Below are 22299 nucleotides of genomic sequence, written 5' to 3'. Positions count from 1 at the left end.
AGTGGGGCGGCCAGGAAACAAACCAGCACCCATATGGGATCCCAGCGCGTGCAACGCGAGGACTTGATCTGCTAGGTTACAGTGCTGGGTCTAATCTGGGCTTACAGAGGTCAAAATCTTTCAAGTTTAATACTTAAGGTATTAAGTGTGTGTATCTTACTTTATAGAAATTATATAAAAGTAAGGTCACCATAAAAAAAAATCCTTGTAAGGGTCTGGCGCAGTAGCCTAGTGGCTAAAGTCCTTGCCTTGCAAGTGCCAGGATCCTGTATGGGCACTGGGTCTAATCCTGGAGGCGCTGCTTCCCATTCCACTCCCTGCTTGTGGCATGGGAAAGCAGTCGAAGTCAAGGATGGCCCAAACCTTGGGACCTTGCACGCACCCACGCAGGAGGAGGTTCCTGGCTCCTGGCTTCGGGTCGGCTCAGTTTCAGCCATTGTAGCCACTTGGAGAGTGAGTGAGCAGAAAAAAGATCTTCCTATCTGTCTCTTCTCCTCTCTGCATATCTGACTTTCCAGAAACAAACAAACAAACAAACAAACCTTGGAAGAGGAAAAACAACAAATTTGAAAAAGGAATTTGGCATAAGGGAAAGCACATTTTCACCTCGTGATCTTGACATGTAAGACAGTAAACAAGAATCAAACAAACAAGTAAAAGAAAATGCCTGAAAGAGCAAGAGGAGAAGACGGGACGAGAGGGAGACTGGGAGGAAAATAAAAGAAGGGACTTCAAAGCCCGTCAGAGTCCAAAGCGAAAAGAGAGAGCGCAAGTAATCAAAAATGACAGCTGCTTGATTAAACAGCTCCCTCCAGGAATGAGCAGATACTGCACAGCTCTCAGATCGTCCTGGTTGTTAGAGATGTTTGCACACACCTAACCCAGCTTTATGGCAACTCCCTGAGATGGGCAAACAGACAAACAGGACCTGTTTCCTGTGTGTCCTGTTGGAGAGCAGCTGTACTCACCAAGCCCCAGGTAAGGCGGCCGGTAGCTGCTGAGGACCTGCTGCCCAAGTGCCCTGGACAGGAAGAAAACTTCGTGCTTGAGCGGCACAGCTTGAACCTCACTTAAGTGCCAGACATACAGATAAAAATGAGCAGCTACATTTTTCTTCTTGGAAGTGACACCCTATTGAAGAGACTAGGTCTATAAATCAACAGCTTCCATCTATTCTGGGAAATGTGGCAGAGGACAGGCTTGGTTTAAAGCAGGCTGATGGACTAGACTGAACCTCAGCTGAAAATCTGGAAGGATGAAGACTTTCCAGTTTACACGGTGGTGGGAGAACAGGTTGGTTGATACCTTCTGGCAGGTGGAGCCCTCTGTGAAGACAGATAATAGATGGTCCATGGGACGGTGGGAAGGGAGGTGGTTCTGCCACCTGCCTGCTACCTGGGGCAGAGTGAATGGGATGGATCCTGCTGTTATCAAGCCAATATTCTCCAGAACTACTGCAAAAGTTAATGAACACCTCCATAGTGACTCACTTCCTCCCTCCCACTAGCTGCTGGCTGGATTTACTTCAGTATCAAGGAATTGCAGGACTTGCTTGTATCCGTGCTCATGGTCAACATGTCTGGTAAATAGGAAAGACAAAGTCCAAAATCATAAAACAGAACAAAACAAAAAACCAAAAAAACTACACCCTAATGAGTTGTGAAAGAGCTCTGCAGAGCTTCTTAAATGGAACATGCTGTGGATAATAAAGACCTCAGACCAATTCCAGAACATCAGGGAACGGCAGACTTTGGACCAGCGTGTGCCCCAGGTGTCCTCCTGCTTAGAGCTCTGATTACATCAAAGCTCTGCAGCTTTCCTCACGATTCTTTCCAGTCCCCAGAACTTCTCCAAGTTTCTGTCTCCAGGCTTCCCTGTGAACAAGAGCAATTCTGCTTTTTTCCAAATCATCTTGTTTTCACTAGAAAATTGCTTCCATCTTCTCGGCCTATGCTTTCCAATGTGGCTGCCAGTACATATGGTCTGCATTCAAACTGCATGCGTTCAGCTTACATAAAGTTTACAGCTCATTTCCTCAGGGCTGGAGTTGTGATGCAGCGGGTCAGACTTCTGCTTGGGACTTGTGGGAGCCCTTGTCAGAGTGCTGGTCTAAATCCCAGTTACTCACTTCGGAGGCAGCTCCCTGTTATTGCACCCAGGAAAGCAGAGGAAGAAAGTGCAGGTGCCTTGGTCCCTGCCACCCACGTGTGAGACCTGGATGAAGTTCCTGGCTCCTGATTTCAGCCTGACTCAGCACCAGTCACTGTGACCACTTGTGGAGCAAACCTGGGGATGGAAGATCTTTTCTTTCTTTCTCTTCCCTGCTCCCTCTCTCTCTCTCTCTCTCTCTCTCTCTGTCTCTCTGTCACTTTGCTTTTTAAATAAATAAATAAATAAATAAATAAATAAATAAATAAACCATTTAAAAATATTTTTAATTGGAAAGCCAGATACACAGAGAGAAGGAGAGACAGAGAGGAAGAACTTCCATCTGTTGATTCACTCCCCAAGTGGCTGCAATAGCTGGAGCTGTGTCAGTCCAAAGCCAGGAGCCTGGAGCCTCTTCTGGGTCTCCCACGCAGGTTCAAAGTCTCAAAGCTTTGGGCCATCCTTGACTGCTTTCCCAGGCCACAAACAGGGAGCTGAATGGGTAGCAAGGCCACCGGGACATGAACTGGTGCCCATATGGGATCCTGGCATGTGCAAGGCAAGGACTTTAGCTACTAGGCTACTACACTGGGTCCAAAATGAGTTTTATGTCTCAGATCTGGACCAGGGATTTGGAACATAGGAGACTTGGAAGACTTGGCATCAGTACGTTCTCACTGTGCTGTGAAGCAATGATGATGGCTGTCCAGCTGCCCACCGGGAAGGGGACTCATGCTACACAGTGAGTGGGAACAAAGATCTCGAGAAAGCCAACTCTGCAGAACCTTCTCTTTGTATAGGTGTCTCTCTGCCTAAACACATACATACATACATATATACACATACATACATGCATATATACATACATACATAAACAGGAAGAAAGAAAGAGAAATTTAGAAAGAGAAAGAAATAAGCAAAGAAAGAAAGAAGGAAAGAGAGAAAGAAGAAAGAGAGAGAAAGGAAGAAAGAAAGCCTGTCCTATTTTTCTAAAGTAAGGAAACTTGGAAGTATTTTTGTCAAACTTTGCTTTCCAGAATTGCTTAAAGTACAGTGTTTTATTAGGAGTCTTTGGGTCTTCATAAAGCAGAACAGGGTTCTCCAGACTTATCAGAGGAAATGAATGAGATCTGGGATATTAAAATCGAAAGGAGAACAAGTACATTATGTATTAAAATGCACTGAGATAAAAATGTGCTACAGCAAAACACCATTAACTAAAATTCACTGGAGGTAACAGGAATTTGATTAAACAAAAAGTATAAATTAATTTAAAACATTTTGGATGTTCCATAGTAATATGCAGGTAACTATCACAAGGGTCAGTACCAAAGCTGCATCCATCTAAAAGACGTATAGAGGCTGGCAGTGTGGTCCAGCCAATGAAGATGCCACCTGTGAGACCAGCATCCTATATCCAAGTGCCAGTTTGAGTCCTGGCTGCTCTGCTTCCAATCCAGCGTCCTGCTAATGTGCCTAGAAAACAGCAATGTTTAAGTGTTTAGGCTCCTGCATGTGGGAAACCCAGGAGAAACTCCTGACTCCTGGCTCTGACCTGGCCCAGCCCCAGCCATTGTGTCCATTTGGCAGCATGAACCCAAATGGATGAAAGATTTCTCTTTCTGTGTCACTCTGCTTTCAAATAAATAAAATTAAATCTTTAAAATAAATAAAATTTTATTTTTGTAATAAAAGTATATAAATAATTTTCACATGATAATATATTTTATTAATAGATGCACTGGCGGGGGGAGACATCCAGATAAAAAATTTGTATCAACAAACTATATTTCTAATTCTTAGGACTGTTATTTTAGAAAGCTTTCGGAAGCATAACGATCTTACTTAAAAACACTGCACATTTAAAATGTTGACATCACATTTTAAAAAACAAGCTATCTTTATTTCTCTAGTTGTTATGCCAAATTCACACACTCTTACACACATACCCCTAACCCGGTTTGCTGCTCGCTTTAGTGGTCTTTAAGGGAGCTGGCGGTGTTGGGAGAGTCTTTGCAGGAGTATATGTATTTAGAGACACTTTCCTTCTCACTGTTGGACTGGAACGTGAAGCTGTGGAGGACATTTCAGGCATCTTCCGTGGCACATCACTCGATGGAGAAGCGACGGAAGCAAGAAATTCAACCTCCTGCTTTAGAGACAGGGCATTGTGAAGAGTTTCTAGAGGACAAATGCCTTGTAATGCAGTGTGTTAATCTGCTGCTCTGGGGCTGACATCTCACAGGGACGCCAGTTCCTGTTCCACTCCTCCACTGCGAATGCAGCTTCCTGCGAATGCACCCGAGAAGCACAGCTGATGACACCAGTACTTAAGAGACCCAGGTGGAGTTCCTACCTCCTGGTTTCGGCACAGTCCCATCCTGAATAAAAGATGTGCGCTTGGGGCCGGCACCATGGTGTAGTAGGCTAAAGTTCTGCCTACAGTGCCAGCATCCAGGTTTGTTTCCTGGCTACTCCACTTCCCATCTAGCTCCCTGCTCATGGCCTAGAATAGCAGTAAAGAGTGAGCCAAAGCCTTAGGACCTGAACCTGTGTGGAATACCTGGAAGAAGCTCCTGGCTTTGGGTTGACTCAGCTTCCGCTGTTTGGGGCCATTTTGGGAGTGAATCAGCAAGTGAAAAATCTCTGTCTCTCCACTTTCTGTAACTCTGCCTTTCTAAAAAAAGGAAAAAAAGTGTGCCCTCTTCAAGACCCTCAGTGCAGAGACTGTGTGGGATGTAAATGAAAAGGGGGGTTTGCTGCCCAGCGTTTGAAAGGGTCAGTGGTGGTTTTGCAAAGAATGCCTTCAAATTGTTCATGCAGGTTTAACATGTTTCCTCACATTCTGCAAACCCTTCAGCTTTTCCCATTATTTCAAGTTCCAGGAGGAATTTGTGAGATTTTACTGTAAAAGTAGATAATCATTGCAAATGGTCAGATTACAGCATCACTCCCAAGAAAGCCTGAGAACTGAAACATCAGTTGGAAAGGGGGCTGTTTGAGGTAGCAAGGGCCAGAGGTTAGCATTCCTAGAAACAGACCCAAGTACAGAAGTGGAGATCTGTGCCGGGATATCACTCATTCCTACAGAGAGCTCATTTCTCCAAGAGGTTGCGGTTTAGCAAACAGCTGAGTGTGGGCCAGAAGGTATTGTGAGTCTTCTGTTTCTGAGTTTTCTCCTAACACAGGTTTCTTGAGCATAGAATAGGAGGCCTGGCCAACATTGCCCACTGAAACTTTGTTAGGATCTCATTTGTTGACATTCTAAGAGCCTATCAGTGTAAGCTGCTCCCTTGTAACTGTCCCACCCCGGGGCGAGGGTCCATTGCAAGCAGCAGGTATCTGAGGAATCTGAGACATGCTGGGTGGAGGGTTTGCCCTGGTCCTTTAGGAAGGAAGATCCCCTTGTGGCCCTCAAGTCACACCCACACCAGTCCCAGTGGCACATCCTTTCTGCAGGGGTGGAAACAGGACTCTTCAGTTGAACTGGGCACCTTTCTGGGAAGAAAGGAGTGAAGGAAAAACAGTATGCAGCAATAAAAGAGATCCTGGGGTGGGCGTATGGTGCAGAGGTTAAGACGGGGCTTGGGATGCTCACATCCTACTCTGGACAGCAGGGTTCAAAGTCCAGCTCCACTTCTGATTACAACTTGCTGCATTATAACACACACCCTATGAGGCAACAGATGAACGCTCAAGTTCCTGGGTTTCTGCCACGTGGGAGACCCGGACTGAGTTTCAGGCTCCTGACTTTGGCTGTTGCAGGCACTTGCGGGTGTGAACATGAGGACGGGAGGTCACTATGTCTCTGTGTCTTTCCGTCTTTCAAATGAAATGAAGACATAAATATAAAGGAGGATCCCTTCCCCACCAAGAAAGAAAAATACAGGGAGGAGAATATTATCTCATCACAGCTCACAGGACATTGTTGGTCCTGACAACAGGGATGTGAAGCAAGGATTCTGTTTGCCCACAGGGAGAGGCTGTCTTCCTGGTCCTCCGAGCACCACTTGTATGTGTTCTCAAGCCATCGCTTCCCCCGCTTTGGTCTACAGATAAGACTTTTATGAAAGGAATATTATTCATAACCAACATTATTGCTCTATTATTAAAACAAAGGTGGTTAATTCCTGGGGCTAGAACATATAAAAGCTCCAGAAACTCTGGCAGGGACTACTCGAGGCGCTGAAGAAGGCAGGGTGCCCGAGCCTCGCGGTGCCAGGTAACCCCCTCTGCAGCCAGGGCCAAGGGCTTGCTCACAGTCCCTTTTCTCCTCTGTCATCTAGTACCTGGGCCAGAAATGACAAGGCCAGGCATTTTGGTGCTGTGTTATCGGATGAGGATGACTTCGCTCCTCACCTCCCTCACCTTAGAGTGCACCAGGCTTGGTTTCAGTGTTGGGTTTCATCACAGCCCGCAGTCTAGGCGCTGTGAGACTGAATCTCAGGCACCCTCAGCTGCTTCATCTGCACATTTTACTTAACGACGCAGGCAGCGCCAGGTGGTGGGGGTTAAAGGACATGCAGGCATCCCACGAACACTGAAAATCCATGTCTAGATGGATTCTAAACATGCTGTTCCTTCTTTATCCTAGGCTTGACAGACAAGTTCTAACAATTCGACTTTAAAGGTACATCGGGACATTGAAAATACCCCAAACTTACTTACGGGAGGAAAAAGCGGCCGAGGAGTATAAGGGTCATGAATGACAAAATCCAAGTTAGGTCTAGGGATGGGCGGCAGTGCTCCGCATGTCACCCTCTGTCCCTTCCCTGCTTTCTCGTGTGCAAAATGTAGGTATTGGACTGAATGCTCATTTTTAACTCTTAACATGTAAACGTTTCATGTGGGGACAGCTTAATCTGATTTTGCAGACATGTAAAAACTGTCCCCACCTCACTTTGAGAAATCTTGCCTTCAATGCCCTCTGCTGGCTTTTCTGAACATAACAGGGGCAGGTGCCCTTTAGAGCGTGGCTTGCTGCCATGGGGTCTCTGGCATTGTTCCAGCAGGCCTTGTAGGTGAGACAATATCATAAGCCAAAATTTCCTAATTTATACAGTTCGCCTGAGGTTCTTGTCATTGTCAAACCTGAAGCTAGACAGAAACATGCTCTTTTAAATTCCCAGACCCCTCTCACCGATGCGTATGTGTTTGGCTTGCAGATCTACGGGACTTGAGGAGTGTCAGAGGAAGGTGAGCCAGCACTCCCGTGCTGCTTGCTGTGGAGGTGTTCCAAGCACTCCTGTGCCCAGGGGAGGAAGACGAAGATGGCTTCCAGAAGCATGTGGTTGCTTCTCCTGTTGAGCTGGGTGGCCAGCACTGAGGTGCTGGGCGGTGAGTACCGGTCACTTAGCTGGCTCAAGGTCAGGGTCAGTGTTCACACATTCAGCTCTACGCAGCCCTCAGCTTGCCTCCTCTCCCCTCAAAGACAGGCACACCAGAGAGCAGATTTTAAAGACGAGAATGAAAGACAACACGGTGTGTAAAAAGTCCAAAGGCTCTGGAATCAGACATACCCAACTCTATGTAGTTGTAAGCCACAATAGAGCATCAATTAAGTGTAAATTGTATTAACTGTGCAGCTGTATTGTGAAGGACAGAGATGCCGCAACTCCTGCCACCCAGCGTGCTGTCCATGTGCCTCTCCAACTAGGCTGGGATCCCTTGCCAAGTGGAATCCCTGATTTGCTGAACTCCTCCCCTGAGGGTACTAAGGAACACATGTCAGGAAGTGATGAAGAGCAAGAGCGCAAGATCTGGGCTCATCTGTGGAATGCCTTTGTTTCATGAGGAGGCCAACGAGAAGGGTCATGCCTGCCCAAGGTCACACAGCAGGGCGTTATCTGGGAGACGCTGCGATAACTTAATTCGATTATGCTGACTTGAAAAAGCTGTCTCCACCTCACTCGGAGAAAACATCTACTGAGAAGAGTGTCTGCTGAGAGACCCAGTGAGAGCTAAGTTGATACTTGTATCAAGAAGAAGCAGGGTGTCTACGGGAGGAAACACTACGAGAAGGAGGTTACCTGAGCCTTATGACGACCCATGTGGCCTCGCACGCCCACACCCAGCCAGCAGTCCTCTGTCCGCTTAGCGCTGCATGGGCAACTAGGCCTTCTGCTCCAGGCAGGCAGGGGTGTGGGAGGCGCTGGTAGGCTGCCCTGCAGTGTCTCCCACGGAGCCGCCTTCTGCGGTCAGCCCAGCTCTGGCGCGGGCCCTCAGGCTTCCTGAAGGAGGCTGCACATTTTCCCTATCTGCGTCTCAGGCCGAGTTGGGATCACACCGACCCTCGGGTTCTCTCCTCAGAGGAGGCGGGATCTGAACATTCACCAGGGGTCCTTACTTCCTTAACAGAACCTCCCTTATGACATGGCCTAACCAATGTGCACCATGGCTGGGAGGGGGGCGGGCGTCAAATCCAGCACTTGGCGAAGTGCTGGGTATTCGGAAATTAGGTCGTTCTCCCTGAACGACATCTAGTGGTCAACATGGTAACTCTGTGATTGTCCAGCAACAGATGCAAGGCAGGCCGTTGACTCAATTCTCGGAGAGACAGAGGGTCAACATGATTTATGAAGATTGGAAACTCCATTTGGCTAATATTACTTTCTTATTTTTCATCGTTTTTTGTCCTGGTACCTGGCACCAACACTGCTATGACTTAGTGCTTCAATCCAGCTAGTTTTTTCAAAAAGCAGTGCACTAGTTATAACAATGGTGGTGATGACCGTTAATGGTTATAATTTTTTTAAAGATTTTATTTTTATTACAAAGTCAGATATACAGAGAGGAGGAGAGACAGAGAGGAAGATCTTCCGTCCGATGTTTCACTCCCCAAGTGAGCCGCAACGGGCCGATGCGCGCCGATCCGAAGCCAGGAACCAGGAACCTCTTCCGGGTCTCCCACATGGGTGCAGGGTCCCAAAGCTTTGGACCGTCCTCAACTGCTTTCCCAGGCCACAAGCAGGGAGCTGGATGGGAAGTGGAGCTGCCGGGATTAGAACCGGTGCCCATATGGGATCCCGGGGCTTTCAAGGCGAGGACTTTAGCCGCTAGGCCACGCCGCCGGGCCCAATGGTTACACTTTTAACTGGTTATCATATATTAAACCGTTACTCTGTGTTGGGCTCTGGACTGGCCATTCTACATGAATGACTCACAATTAATCCCAAACTCCCCTCTTCACTCTAGGAAAAACTCTGACTTACGTGGACGTACCACTAAAAGTGTCCACTAGGAGGCGCAGGGCCACAGCCACAGCGATGCCCGGAGAGAAGTACGGGAGAGGAAAGATGGAGAACCGAACAGACGGAATGGGAGGCAGACGCAGGGACCCGGCAGACACACGCAGAAACAGGAACGGAAAAAGAGACAGTCAAAGCAGAAAGATGAGACTGATGAGAGAGAGCGCGAGCGAGCGAGCTAGAGATAGAGATCCTCTGAGGGACAGACAATCGGCTGAGCGAGCTCATGATGCCCTCTAGGTCCCGTTGTGTCTGAATTTTTGGGAAATAAAGGCTGCGGTGTGGGCCAACCTGAGGTAACACTAGTCCATGGAATGCCGGGCTACAGTGACAAGTCCCCGAGATACCACCAGGGCCGCTCTGACTTCCTGTCGGAGGTCCCTGCTCCGTCTCCTCACCCGGCTGTCCAGCCTGCCCCTGCCCCCGGACCTTCAAGCCCATTCCACACGGAAGTGGTACTCTGCGGTCAGCCCTACTTCTTAAGAAGATTTAGTTTTTACTTAGTCAAAGATCTTGTGGAGGACCTTGAAGCAGCGGGACTCAGGCATCCCTTATAAAAGCAGGCTTCAAGTCCCCACTGGTCTGCTTCTGATCCAACTTCCTGCTAATGAGACCCTGGGGGACGGCAGATGATGCCCATGGGGGAGACCCTGCTGGAGTTTTGGGTCCTGGTTTTAGTCTGCCCCAGGCCTGGCTGCTGTGGACACTGGGGGGGACGATCCCATGGACCAAACAATCCCCCTCTCCCTCACTGTCCCCATCATTCTGCTTCTCAGTAGATGCAAATAAACAAACATGTCTTTCTGTATTTGCAACCACCTAAGCAGCTTTCCCCTCTTACTTTGCAATTCTGGGCAGGTGGCCACCTTAGCAAAGGTTTCCCGACATTCCTGTTATTACAATAAAAACATGTCTGGTGTGCCTGCATGACTTGGCACCAAGTAAATGCTTGGTAAGTGGTAACTGATGACAGAAGTAGCAGCAATCATTGTGATTTCTTACTTAGCATAAAATTATGCTCAGATTTCTAGATGTTGCAGAAGGTGAGGCATTTCTGTGCTGCCTGGGTTTATTTATGGAATCCTTCACTGCTTTTTTCTGCCATGCTTTGGCTGGGTTGGTCGCTGCTCATCCTCTGTAGGCAGAAGGAACAGAGCATGCAAAAGATCTAACTTAAGCATTGTGTACTGAGTCAGAGAACCAGAATGAGAAAGCTGATAAGCAGGGAAGTTCTCAGAGAGCAAGAAGATGCCCAGGAGATTGTTAGGCAAGGGATGGAACAGAGCAGAAGAGCTGGGCCAACAAGTGACAGCAGTGTCCTGAGTCAGGAGAGAGGAAAACCCAAGCGGAAGACAAGACTGGTGTGCCCCCCGAGGCGGCCACGTTGTCAGCCCGGCCTTGACGGCGTGGCATCCCCTGGCCTTGCTATACTTCCAACCATCTCTCCTTCTCAAATCTTTGGGCTTCAGCGGATCCATTCACCACTCCTTAGCCAGAGGAGCTAGAGCTTCCTGGAGCCACAGCTTCCTTTGCCTCTAAGCCCGGGGGCTCCCCTGTTCCTCTCCTGGATGCACGTGCTGTCCTTCAAGCAAGTGCGGGTGTTGCTGCTCCTGTGCAGTCAGCCTGTTTGCTGAAAACGTACCCTCCCTGCTGTGCTCAAATTCCAGTCAATTTGCCATGTAACCATCCCATGGCCCCCAGGCCAAAAGGACTGCTTCCTATTGGTAATGCTTAAAGTACTGCCTATGTGTCCTTTATCCACCTTTTTTTTTTTTTTTTTGAGTGGATAATCAACTGGTTTATCTGTGTTTTTACAGACAAAAGGTATAGGTCAAGTTGTAATTGTAGGCCATCTTAACAGTTCTATTACCTTGATCTCTATCTTTATTCCAGTATGAGTCTGACTTGATTATTACAACCAATAAGAAGTCTTGGATTTAGTTTGTGTTTGTCTTTCAAATTCGTTCCTTTTTCCAAATATGATGTGGCTCTTCTTCTTTTTTAATTTCATCCTTTGTCCACTCTGGTGCTGTCTTCCAACAAAGCTGTGTGTCCCCCACTACCACAGTGGGATTTTGCCTGTTGCTGGGCATGCCTGTGTCAATGATGCCTTCTAGAATGGCATCTGGAGTAACTGCAGCATGGATTCAGGGTCCACAGGATCTCATCATGTGACACATCAGGGCTCAACTCACTGACCACCCGATTGCCATGAGTCCTCCTCTGTGGGCCACTGTGATGTCTGAGATCCAATGGGCTGTCAGTTCAGAGTCAGTGCTGGTAGTTCGAGACAGCTATGATTTCTTTTTCCCCAATACACAGTCACTGGTCAAAGGCCACTGCTCTCTTTGGGGAAGTCAGAGAGAGCACTTACTATTGTAAACTTCCAGCCACATATGTGTGACGGTCCTTCCTGCCCTTCACGCACAGGGTTCTGGTTCTAAAGGTGGTCAAACCTGGGATTGGCAGTTGCTGCCAGCCTCACCTGTAATTGTTTTCTGTTCCACGTAGGCATCAGCAACTGTGCCGCTGGATGGTTTTACCATGGCTCCAGTTGCTATGGATACTTCCGGAAGTCGAGGAGCTGGTCTGATGCTGAGGTAAGAACGGTGGCCAGGTTGAGTCCCTATCTCCCTTAACTCAGAGTCCCGGCTCTGCCCTTGGCAGTGACAGGGGCAGCTGCCTGGCCAAGGGATGGGAAAGAAGAGGCTGTGCATTCAGCTTCCTCGACATTGTAACTACATGAATGGACAGGTGCTACCAGGACAGAAGGATAGTGAGAAATGCCTCTGGCCCTCTGTCAGCTCTTGGTCAGGAAAGAGAAATGTGGATATGAAAGGAGATGAGGGATTTGCAAGAGCCATTGCTGAATTCCTGTACAAGATTTACCAGGAGAGAGTAGGGCACAGACATGCCTGCCCCAGAGGCCCCAGGGGAGCCTGTTAAGCCATGTGAACCCCTGGTAGGTTTCTGTGTTGTGAGGACCCACAGACATATGGTTTATATTTCATGGAGCCCTGGTGTAAGAGACGCTCTGAGCAAGTTACTCCAACAGATGCAGGCAGTCAGGGCTGCAGGGCCCTCAACTACGGCTCCTGGGGTACAGCAGCTGATGGGGAAGCCCCATGGCAACACTGCAGCACAGTCAGAACCCAGAATGGTCTTGGGAATCCCTATCTGTAACTCAGCCACAGGGAAAAGAAACACAACAGCAACAAGAAAAAGAAATGTCCTTAAAATCGTGCCAAGATGAATGCAGCAGTTTGATACTTAAAGCAGAACACTTCAATGCAGAGTGAAAATAAGTAAGTTTGAAAGACTAGAGACAGTGACTAGCGGGGCCAACCCAGGGAAGGCTTTCCCAACACAATGCTCTTCTGAGTCCTGGATAATTAGACAGATTGATGACTGATTGATGACTGACTGATAGACAGATAAGCAAAGAGTTTCTGTGGCTGTAATTGTGAGGAAGCTGGACCTGGGGGAGTGGGTAGGGGAGGAGCAGCATGCCATCAAGTAGACAGGCTCCCAGGCACCTGCTCAGATCCTCAATCTCTGGCCCTTGGTTGGAGATGCCTCTTCCTGAGATCTGACACTGTGACAGTTGTGCCGGCATCCATGGTGGCAAGTCCTGTGTGGGTTTTGAACCCCGGCTTCTGCAAAAGGTAGGGTCTGCCTGAGTCTGTCTGTCTTGACACACCAGCACTGTAGAAAGAGCTAGGATTCACTAACATGACCTCTGCTTTGCACACAGCTCGACTGTCAATCATACGGCAATGGGACCCACTTGGCATCCATCCTGAATGAAAAGGAGTTCAGGATCATAGCCAAATACATACGTGGCTATCAAAGAAACCAGCCTGTCTGGATTGGCCTGCGTGATCTGCAGAAGGTAACTTTCGAGTGAGACCCAGTTCCCTGTCAAGACCCCCTTTCTGAGAAATCGCCAGTGGTCCCCTATAAGGGGCATGGTGCAGACCTTCACTGAAGGGCTGCTGGCTGGCAGAGGCAAAGCCTCAAGGTCAGGGCCCAGTTCTGGACCACAGGGGAAGCTGTAATTTGGGTGACACTATTTTATAGATTTTCTGTTTAATCAAGGTCTCCCTGATCTTAGAATACACAATTACCAGCTTTTCAGAGTGTTCAAAGCAATCACAATGAAAAGGTTTATACACAAGAGTGCTCCCAAAAGTTCTTGGAAAAATGGAAAAGAGAAGTATATTTTCATACAAAATAATTTTGAAATTCAGCCTTGGTGCTTTTTCCAATAAGCATTTTCCATGTTTTTCACAAAAAACTAACTCGTGTATGTGTGTGTGTATGTGTGCGCATGCCCGCAATGAGATTCAGATGGATCAAATGCCTGTTAAATCTCAGGGTAAAGTTGGGAACTTTTAGATATCCTTTTCCTTAGATGCTGTTACTTTTCTATGTTGACCTTAATTTCATCACTGCCCAATACCTTATTGTGAGGAATGTTCCGGTAGGCCTTCATGAAGAATGGCTGGTGCTGAGGTGTCTTTGTGAGGCCCACAGTTGGAGATTCACTGTGAAGCTTCTAGAGTTGGCTAAATGGACACAGCAAATGCAGAGAGTACCCATTTTCCCTGCTTCTTGGTAAAAAGCTGAAGACACCTCAGAGTCGTACATCTACTTGTCTGAATATGTGTCTACCTGTGAATATCTCCATGTTTTTTCTCCTCTTGAACATGTTGTAGGAAAGCTATCAATTCTTTGCCATAGTTGTGAATATTTCATGCACATGTTTAACTTTCAATGCTATTTATCTGATGATGAGAAAGTTTACACTTTGTACTCACATTGCCAACAAGCAGAAAAAAAGAAATCATTCAAAGACAAGAGAAGTATTTACATCTGCTTCTGTGAGGAATGTTTGCACTCACGCCCTCACAGCAGAGTACCTTAGTGAATTATTTTGACTCTCAGTGCTCAAAGCTGGGAAGTCCAGGATTGGGCGGCTACATCAGGGAAGTGCCGAACCCTGCTTCAACTCACATCATAAAGTGAAAAGACAAGTGTGTATCTGGGGGGATGCGGCAGGGAAAAGGAGGCCTGGCTGAAGCTAACTCAGTCTCTGGAGCAAAGCCTTAATCATTTCCAAAACATTCCTCCTCCGTATTTCAGACAGCTCCCTCCAGGTCCCACCAGCACTGTTGTGTGAAGGAACAAGTTTGCACTACATGAACTGTTGGGGACACAGTCAAACCACGTGAGAACTGAAGAAAATGAGTGGCAAACAGACATTCCTCAATTCATGCCAGATCTCCATTGATCAAAGGAATGGAGTTAAGATAACAATATAATTTAGTTTATTAGATTATCAAACTTGGATGTGTCTTAGCGAGTTGGATTTTTACGAAAATGGAGATTGCCTTTGTGCCGGTTGATGAGGCTCTTTGTTCCCACGGCTGAACGAGCAGCTTTTGGAAAGCTCTTTGGCCATGAGTATCAATAACCTTGAATATGTATGCTCTTTCACCCGTCAATTCTATTTCTTGGATTCAATCATAAGGAAACAACTGTAGGTACCAAAATAACATTATTAATAAAGTTGTTCCTGGTGGGATTCCTTATGCCACTTATCTATGCCATCTATCAGCCAACAGAAGAATATGAAGGCATATTATGGTACATTCTTAACATTTAAAACCATGTAGAAGAAACAGGATACAAAACTAACATGTATTTTAAAGGTCATAACATTTTGTAATACTTGTAAGTGCAGTGTTGCATAAAAATATCTACCCTGGTAGCAAATACGCTATAGTATCACTGATGTAGGGATTACACAGAGTGACTTTTTTTTCTTCTCCTTGGGCTTTTCTGTACTTTCCCAAGGTTTGAAATGTACACACTCTTGCTTTAAAGGCCCCTTGAGGGGAACACCTTGACTGCGGGCAGGTGGGCTGGTTCACAGCACATTTTCCCATTTCCTTTACTGCAGAAGCAGTACTGGCAGTGGATCGATGGAGCCACGTACACTAACAGACTCCGGAGCAGCCCGTCAGTGGACGGGAACAAGCATTGTGCACAGCTCAGCCACACAGACAGTGAGTTCCATTCCCTGCCCCTCGGCCTTCCCAAATCACAGCTCTTTCCCTGATCCTACTAACAGACAAATGTCTGTGCCCCTCTTCCTCGCCTGTCACCTTTAACACAACAGCTCTGCCCTTACCAGGACAATGGCCTTACCTTTAATCTCTGGCTTTGTCAACACTCCAGCTGTATGGTTGCTGACTACACATTTTCCTTAAATCCACACATTGCTTCCTTGAACACAGACGTAAAACCATGAGGGGAACATCAGGCTCACTGTGAGAGACCTGGGCCTCTTGGAGTAGATATATGTAATCGTAGATATAATTGTTTCTGACCTCTTTAAAATGGGGTTTCTTCAAGGGCTCTGGAAATCCAGTCTCTGCCTGGCTTCTCCTCATGTTCCCCAGTTTGTCCCCAGAATGTGGTGACCAGAACCTTGTGGTTGCGGCTGGTCATTTACGCTTCCTCTTTTCCCTGGCCTGATTTAATTATTGGCTCTTTATGGAAGTGTGCAACCTAGGTACCAATGACATTGCAGGATATGGTTCTTTGGGAAGTAGAAGGGGGTAGGGGTGTACATTGTGCGAGGTTTAGTAGTATCCTTGGTTCCTGGTCAGTAAATACCAGTGCCCTAGCTCTATTCCTAGGGCTGTGACAGACATTGCCCAAAGTCTCAGGGAGTGGAGTGTTGGAGAAATACCCGCTATCTGCAAGAAGATCAGATAAGTGACATGAAAGATTTCACTGTAAAACTAGACCATGGAAGGACACCAATGCCAAAGTTGATGCACTTTCCAGTGGACCTCAATGGCCATCACAGTGGCAACAGCACTCCCCTCAGGCTGGGGCAGCCTGGGGTGAAGGAGAAGTCCCAGTAGAACAGGGTCAAGGTTTTCTGATGTCTCTGGTTCATCCTCTTAAGGGCAAAAAAGGAAATCAAGGAAAGTTTCTAATAGCAAAAGGTGATGGCAGACATGGGGAAAACCAACTCTGAGAAAATCCCAGGGATTAAGAAGCTGGAGGAGTGGGCACAGTGGTCAAGGTGCCGCTTGGGATGCCTGCAGCCCATCCCAGAGTACCTGGGCTCGAATCTCTGCTCCACTTCCAACTTCCAGCTAACATGCACCTAGGGAGGCGGTGGGTAACGACACAGGTAGGTAGGTCCCTGCTACTCTTGTGGGAGGTCCTGGTGTTGGCCTGGTCCAGATCCAGCTGTTATAGGTGTTTGGGGAAGTGAATCAATAGATGGAAGATCTTAGTCTCTGTCTTTTTGGGTCTGCATTTCAACAAAAATGAAAATAACTGAATATATTAATTTTTTTAAAGATTTATTCATTTTTTTATTACAGCCAGATATATACAGAGGAGGAGAGACAGAGAGGAAGATCTTCCGTCCAATGTTTCACTCCCCAAGTGAGCCTCAACGGCCGATGCGCACCGATCCGAAGCCGGGAACCTGGAACCTCTTCCAGGTCTCCCACGCGGGTGCAGGGTCCCAATGCATTGGGCCGTCCTCAACTGCTTTCCCAGGCCACAAGCAGGGAGCTGGATGGGAAGCAGAGCTGCTGGGATAAGAACTGGCGCCCATATGGGATCCCGGGGCTTTTCAAGGCAAGGACTTTAGCCGCTAGGCCATGCCGCTGGGCCCGAATATATTAATTTTTTAAATGGAGAGATGACAGAGTACAAATCCCAAACCAAAAGCCCAAGTCATCAAAAACCAGAAAGTGCACAGTCAAAACCACAGGTAGAACCTAGTGAATTGAATTTCTAGCCAAATGAAGGAAGCAAGTGTGGACATTTAGGACTGTCCATATCAAGAGGGGGCTACGCCAGGAAGTAGTGAGACACTTATGACTAGAATTACAAAAGCAAAATGTGGACCCTGCCATTTTCGTTATAATTGAAAAACACTAGAGAAGCTGGATGGGAGCACCAGTGGCACAGAAGCTCTGACCAAGGAGCATGTTAAAAATACAGCGTGTAAAACACAGGTGTGTGGTTCAGACTTGCAGCACTGGTGACTCAGGCTGGGAACCAGATCAGCTCTGGGGAAGCAGATCTGATCCAGACACCCCCCAAAGTCTCTGCCACTGGACAAAATCCTTCTTGTCCTGTGGTCCTCAATGATGTCAGCAGAATGCAGTAGAAAGCCAGAACACTGGCATACAAGCCCTTAAGAACATCGTCTCTCCTTGTCTGTGGTGGATCAGCTGGCTCGCGACCATCACAATGCTACTGCAGGCTCTCATGACAGAAAAGCAGGAGTGAAAGGATTAGAGAGAAACTGGTGGGACATGGACTTGGAGGGGGACATTTCCCTTGACCCCATCAATGTCATTTTATGTTTGTGGAATGAATTTTTTTTTTGTCTCTGGAAGTCTGTAAAAATTAATGCCCTATGACACAACCACTCAGGCTCACAAGGTCTCTCTCTCATTTACATGACAATGCAATGCTGGTGACTAAAAAAACCGCAGTTGCCAGGCCTTGTTGACTTCTCTACCAATTCACTGTGAGACATTTACTAATAAGTATGAGGGCTCTGCAGTGTAAAGAGATTTCATACTCCGTCTAAGTTTGTGCTCAGGGCACAGGTTCTGCATCCTGAATGCCCAAGGTAGAATGCCACTCCGTCCGCATTTAATTTAAATGAGCTGTATGAACCTGGGCAGACCTCTTTTTTTTGTTTGTTTTGTCTTGAGATTTATTTTTATTTACAGACTTTCTTGCTAGAGAGATTTTATTATTACAGAGATTTACAAAGAGGAGAGACAGAGAGGAAGATCTGTCCACTGGTTCACTCCCCAGGTGTCCGCAATGGCCGGAACTGAGCTGATCTGAAGCTAAGAGCCAGGATCTCCCATGTGGGTGCAGGGTCCCAAGGCTTTGGGCCGCCCTCAACTGCTAGTGGAGCAGCTGGAATACAAATTGGCACCCATATGGGATCCCTAAGAAAGCAAGGCAGGGACTTAAGCCATTAGGCTACTGTGCAGGGTCCTCCCTACCTTCATTTTTGTAGGCTAGGCGCTCTATAAGGCATGGATGCAGACTGGAAACTCCTAGAAGAGTTGATGCTGCAATCTGCAGACAGAATTGCTCCTTCTTAAGGGAAACAGTCTTTTGTTTTTAAGGCATTCAATTGGTTGCATAAGACCCACCCACACTACAACAGATAATTTGCTTTATTCAAAGTCTACCAATGTAAATGTTAAAAGATATGGGTATCTTTTAAAAATATGTTCAAGGGCAGGTATTTGGCCTATTAGTTAAAACACTGATGGAGATCTTAGGTCCCCTATCAAATGCTTAGGTTCAAGTCCTGTTCTTCTCCTGACTCCAAGTTCCCGCTAATCTACACCCGGGGAGATAGAATTTCATGGCTCAATCACTGTGTCCCTGATACCCAAGTAGGTGACCAGGACTGAGTGCTTGGCTCCTGGGTTCATACTCGCCCAGTCCCAGCCATTTTGGGATGTGAGAAATGAACCACGAGTCAAGAACTCATTCTCTGTCCTTGTCTCTGTGTCTCTGCATGGGTGCCTCTCAAATAAATAAAAATGACATATACAAATACCTGTACAAATACCTAAACTAGTCTTTGTCCAAACAACTAGGCATCATCTCCTGGACAGGCTGACAGGAGAAACATCCACAATACCAAGCCAAACAGTCTAACTCTGGCAAGCTCAATACAGAATTGGATGGACTGAAATTTCTGCTTATTTTCTTACAGACTTTTTAACTTGGAGCAGCAATGAATGCAACCTGCGCCAACACTTCCTGTGCAAGAGCCAACCATAGAGCAAGAATGCTGCCACCTCTTGCACAGGCCCTTTCCTGCTTCCTTCTCTGCCACGCTGGATAACCTGATCTCTATCTCTGAGAGTAAACGTTGCAACTAAGATCAAAGAAGGCTCTGTTGCACTGACTTCCTTAGGCTTAGACAGCGGCCACAGCACTGGGACAGCAGTGGCTTCCATCTCCAAATGTTCACACCACAATCCCTCACCATACTGTTGTGCTTCCTCCACTTTTCCTGGCTGTCTCAAACAGCCGAGGGCTGTGTGGCCCCAATGGGGTCCTTGACTGTAAGGACTGAAAGTATGAAGACAGGAGGAGGGAAGTCGGCCCTCTTCGGCTTCTGAACCTCCTGCCTTCTTCTTTGTCCCATTTTTCCGTCAGCCATCTGCTTCTGTTTTCACTGTGACCATAACAGTACTCATAAGAACAGTCACTATGACATTGGTAGAGACCATACATCCTTTCAATAAATGGCTCTATACACAGGAGGTTGCTGTGTTCCAGTCCAGTAGTAATGTGAGTGGAAAGGTCAAATAAGACTTAAAATATGCTCAAGTACCTCCTTATCTCCTTCATGGCATCTGCCTCCAGCTCCTAGCAGCAGTCCAAGTTTGGGGAAGAGACAAGATGGAGGCAATAGGCCTGCCAACCCTTGAGTAGGGGCACAGAGATGCCTTCTCAGCTGCCATGTGGAGGTGACAGTCTGTGCAGGGAGGCTGACCTGGGCCTGGAGGCTCATCTCTCTCCTGCTGTGACCAACCTCTGGGGTCGTGCTCCATTCGCTTTGCCTGTGAGGTTTAGGGTTTCTTAAGGGATGGTTACTCTGACAGTGAGAATGCAGTTCTGTTCTCGAGCACACAATCCCTTAGCTCATGAATCTCTTTAAGGGAGAAACCAGGTGGACTCAGCAGTTGCAGAAAGCGTCTCTCAGGCACAACCACAGGGACATTTCACAGAACCCAGGACAGGAGGCCTGTGGCTCGGTTGTGCTGTTCACATCAAGTGGGTGGCTGCCTGCTTGCTCCATGGTGCTCAGCCAGCTATGATTCACATATAGTCTTCCACCATCATCTGAGAACAGTCCCATGTCAGTTCACCATGCTAGGGGCAATGATGAGTAGTGGCTGAGAGAAGGGTATCAGAAAGAAAGGAGGGGTGGGACAGGCGGAGCATGAGTTCCAACCACTCTCTCCCTGACTCCTTTTCCCTCTCAGGATGCCCTCGTAAACAAGGAAAACATCAGACCCACGGGTTGCTCCTCCCAAGCATTAAAAAGGTCATACTGACCCAGAATGCAAATCTCTTTAATTGGGAGATTTCAGACCCAGTAAGAGGCAGAGGAAAAGAATCATTCTTTCAAAGCATTTTGTTAGCCTCAGCAAAACAGTTACCATCGATCGCTAAGAGGGTTGGGCAAGTCAGATTCCAAGACAGAGGTGACAGGCACATTGGGAAGACTGGCTTCACAGCAGCCATGTGGGAACCAACAGGACTAGGTACCCATCTGTACTCAGGCGAAACTAAACATGAGGCAATCAGGGGAGAGACCATGCATGCCCCAAACACAGAATTTCCCCCTTTTTCCTGACTAGGTACCTGTGACAGATAAAAGGCACTATAGGTCACTTTCATCTGCTAATCCACCTACACTTTCAAGAGAGGAAACCTCCCGACAGCAGAGTTGAACAAAAGGAAAAGCTGAAAAGTGCCAGAGAGCACACTTACCATGCAGTACAATCTAACCACCAGAGGAGAAACATTCCTCCCCTAAGATTATTTCGGCAATGTGACAGTAATAAATCCCAAGTGCCCTCCCTGGAACCTCCGAAGTGCCAGGAACATACAGGTGCACATGCGCAGTAGGAGCTTCATGACATTTAAACATGGACACACACTAGTCTTATCACAAGGCTAGGATCTACAGCTGTGATGATTGTCTTATATTCACCTTAGATTTTAGTAATCTTAATGATTCACTAGGAAAGTAAATCATTCAACTAATTTCTGTTGAACACATACTGTGTACAGAGAATTCATGTTAGGGCTGGGAACCACCAGAGAACAAAGCAGAGAAAACTCTTTGCCACGTTGTAGAAGGTGAGCGCATACAGGCGTGTAAGGAGCCACAGAAGATGGAGTAGTAGATGTGCCGGTCTTTGTTTTTTGTCACCACTAACAGACTGTTTCAAGCAAAACAGGGTATTTCTTGCTTTACATTATATCAGTTAACCGAGCTGATTTGAACTTCTGAATAATTTCATCCATGGCCCACCAGGATAACATTTTTCTCCCTCCTTCTTGGATTTCTTTATTAAGAATTTGATTCATTACCAAACCTTCATCAGCTTTAAAGTGGCTTACTCCTACCAGAAAATGGGTTGCCAGTTCTCAATCAAAAACCATCAAGTCAGCCTGGCTCGTGCCCATTTCCCAACCAGTCCCCTGTTCTAGCGGGTAAAACATAATAGTTAACTTAGCTTAACACCTACCTCCCACAATCCCGTTGGAATCCAGGGGTTTGCTAAGCTTCACCCAAAAGACAGGACCATTCTAACTCATGAAATGCAGCCAAAGCCAGCTGCTGGCCCTGCTCCCAGCAATATGGCAGCAGGTTCGGGGTGCTTGGGCCACAAGCATGACAGATGGGCCGGGACCCCAGGAGACCATGTGTGACCACCTCAGCCCCTCCCCGGCCAGCTGGAGCCACAGCCACTCTCGGGCCCTAACCCCTAACCCAACCCAAACTCCTAAACCCTGTCCCTTAACCCTAACTCCTAATCCAACCCTAAGCTCCAGCCCTAATCACAAAATCAATCCTAACCCAACCCTGGCTCTAGTTCGATCTGTGGTCTCTTGTGAGTGGAGCCAGGCTTTGCAGGTGTGTCCCACATAAATTGACAAACCATCTGGACGGAGCCTGAGCATGAGGGTATCTTGTGATGAGTGACGGGGCGGGGGGGGGGGGGCAGTGCCTAGGTACATGTGTGTGTGTCTGGGCAGAATAGGCAGGGCCAGAGGCAGGTTGGAGACGTCACAACAG

The 22299-nt window shown here is 47.3% G+C and overlaps 1 protein-coding gene across 1 annotated transcript; it reads left to right on the top strand.

The window, feature by feature from the left end:
• The first annotated feature begins 7058 nt into the window (after positions 1-7058).
• REG4 (regenerating family member 4) lies at positions 7059-19397 on the top strand. Its single transcript, XM_058660911.1, has 6 exons — positions 7059-7169; positions 7314-7485; positions 11907-11995; positions 13150-13287; positions 15361-15466; positions 19192-19397. The coding sequence occupies exons 2-6, from the start codon at positions 7419-7421 to the stop codon at positions 19257-19259; spliced, it is 468 nt and encodes a 155-aa protein (XP_058516894.1). The 5' UTR covers positions 7059-7169; positions 7314-7418; the 3' UTR covers positions 19260-19397.
• The last annotated feature ends 2902 nt before the right edge of the window (positions 19398-22299 follow it).

Source organism: Ochotona princeps, chromosome 2, assembly GCF_030435755.1.
Source record: "Ochotona princeps isolate mOchPri1 chromosome 2, mOchPri1.hap1, whole genome shotgun sequence".
Lineage (NCBI taxonomy): Eukaryota > Metazoa > Chordata > Mammalia > Lagomorpha > Ochotonidae > Ochotona > Ochotona princeps.
The sequence above is the reverse complement of the archived record's forward strand: the minus strand, read 5'-3'. Positions and strand labels throughout refer to the sequence as shown.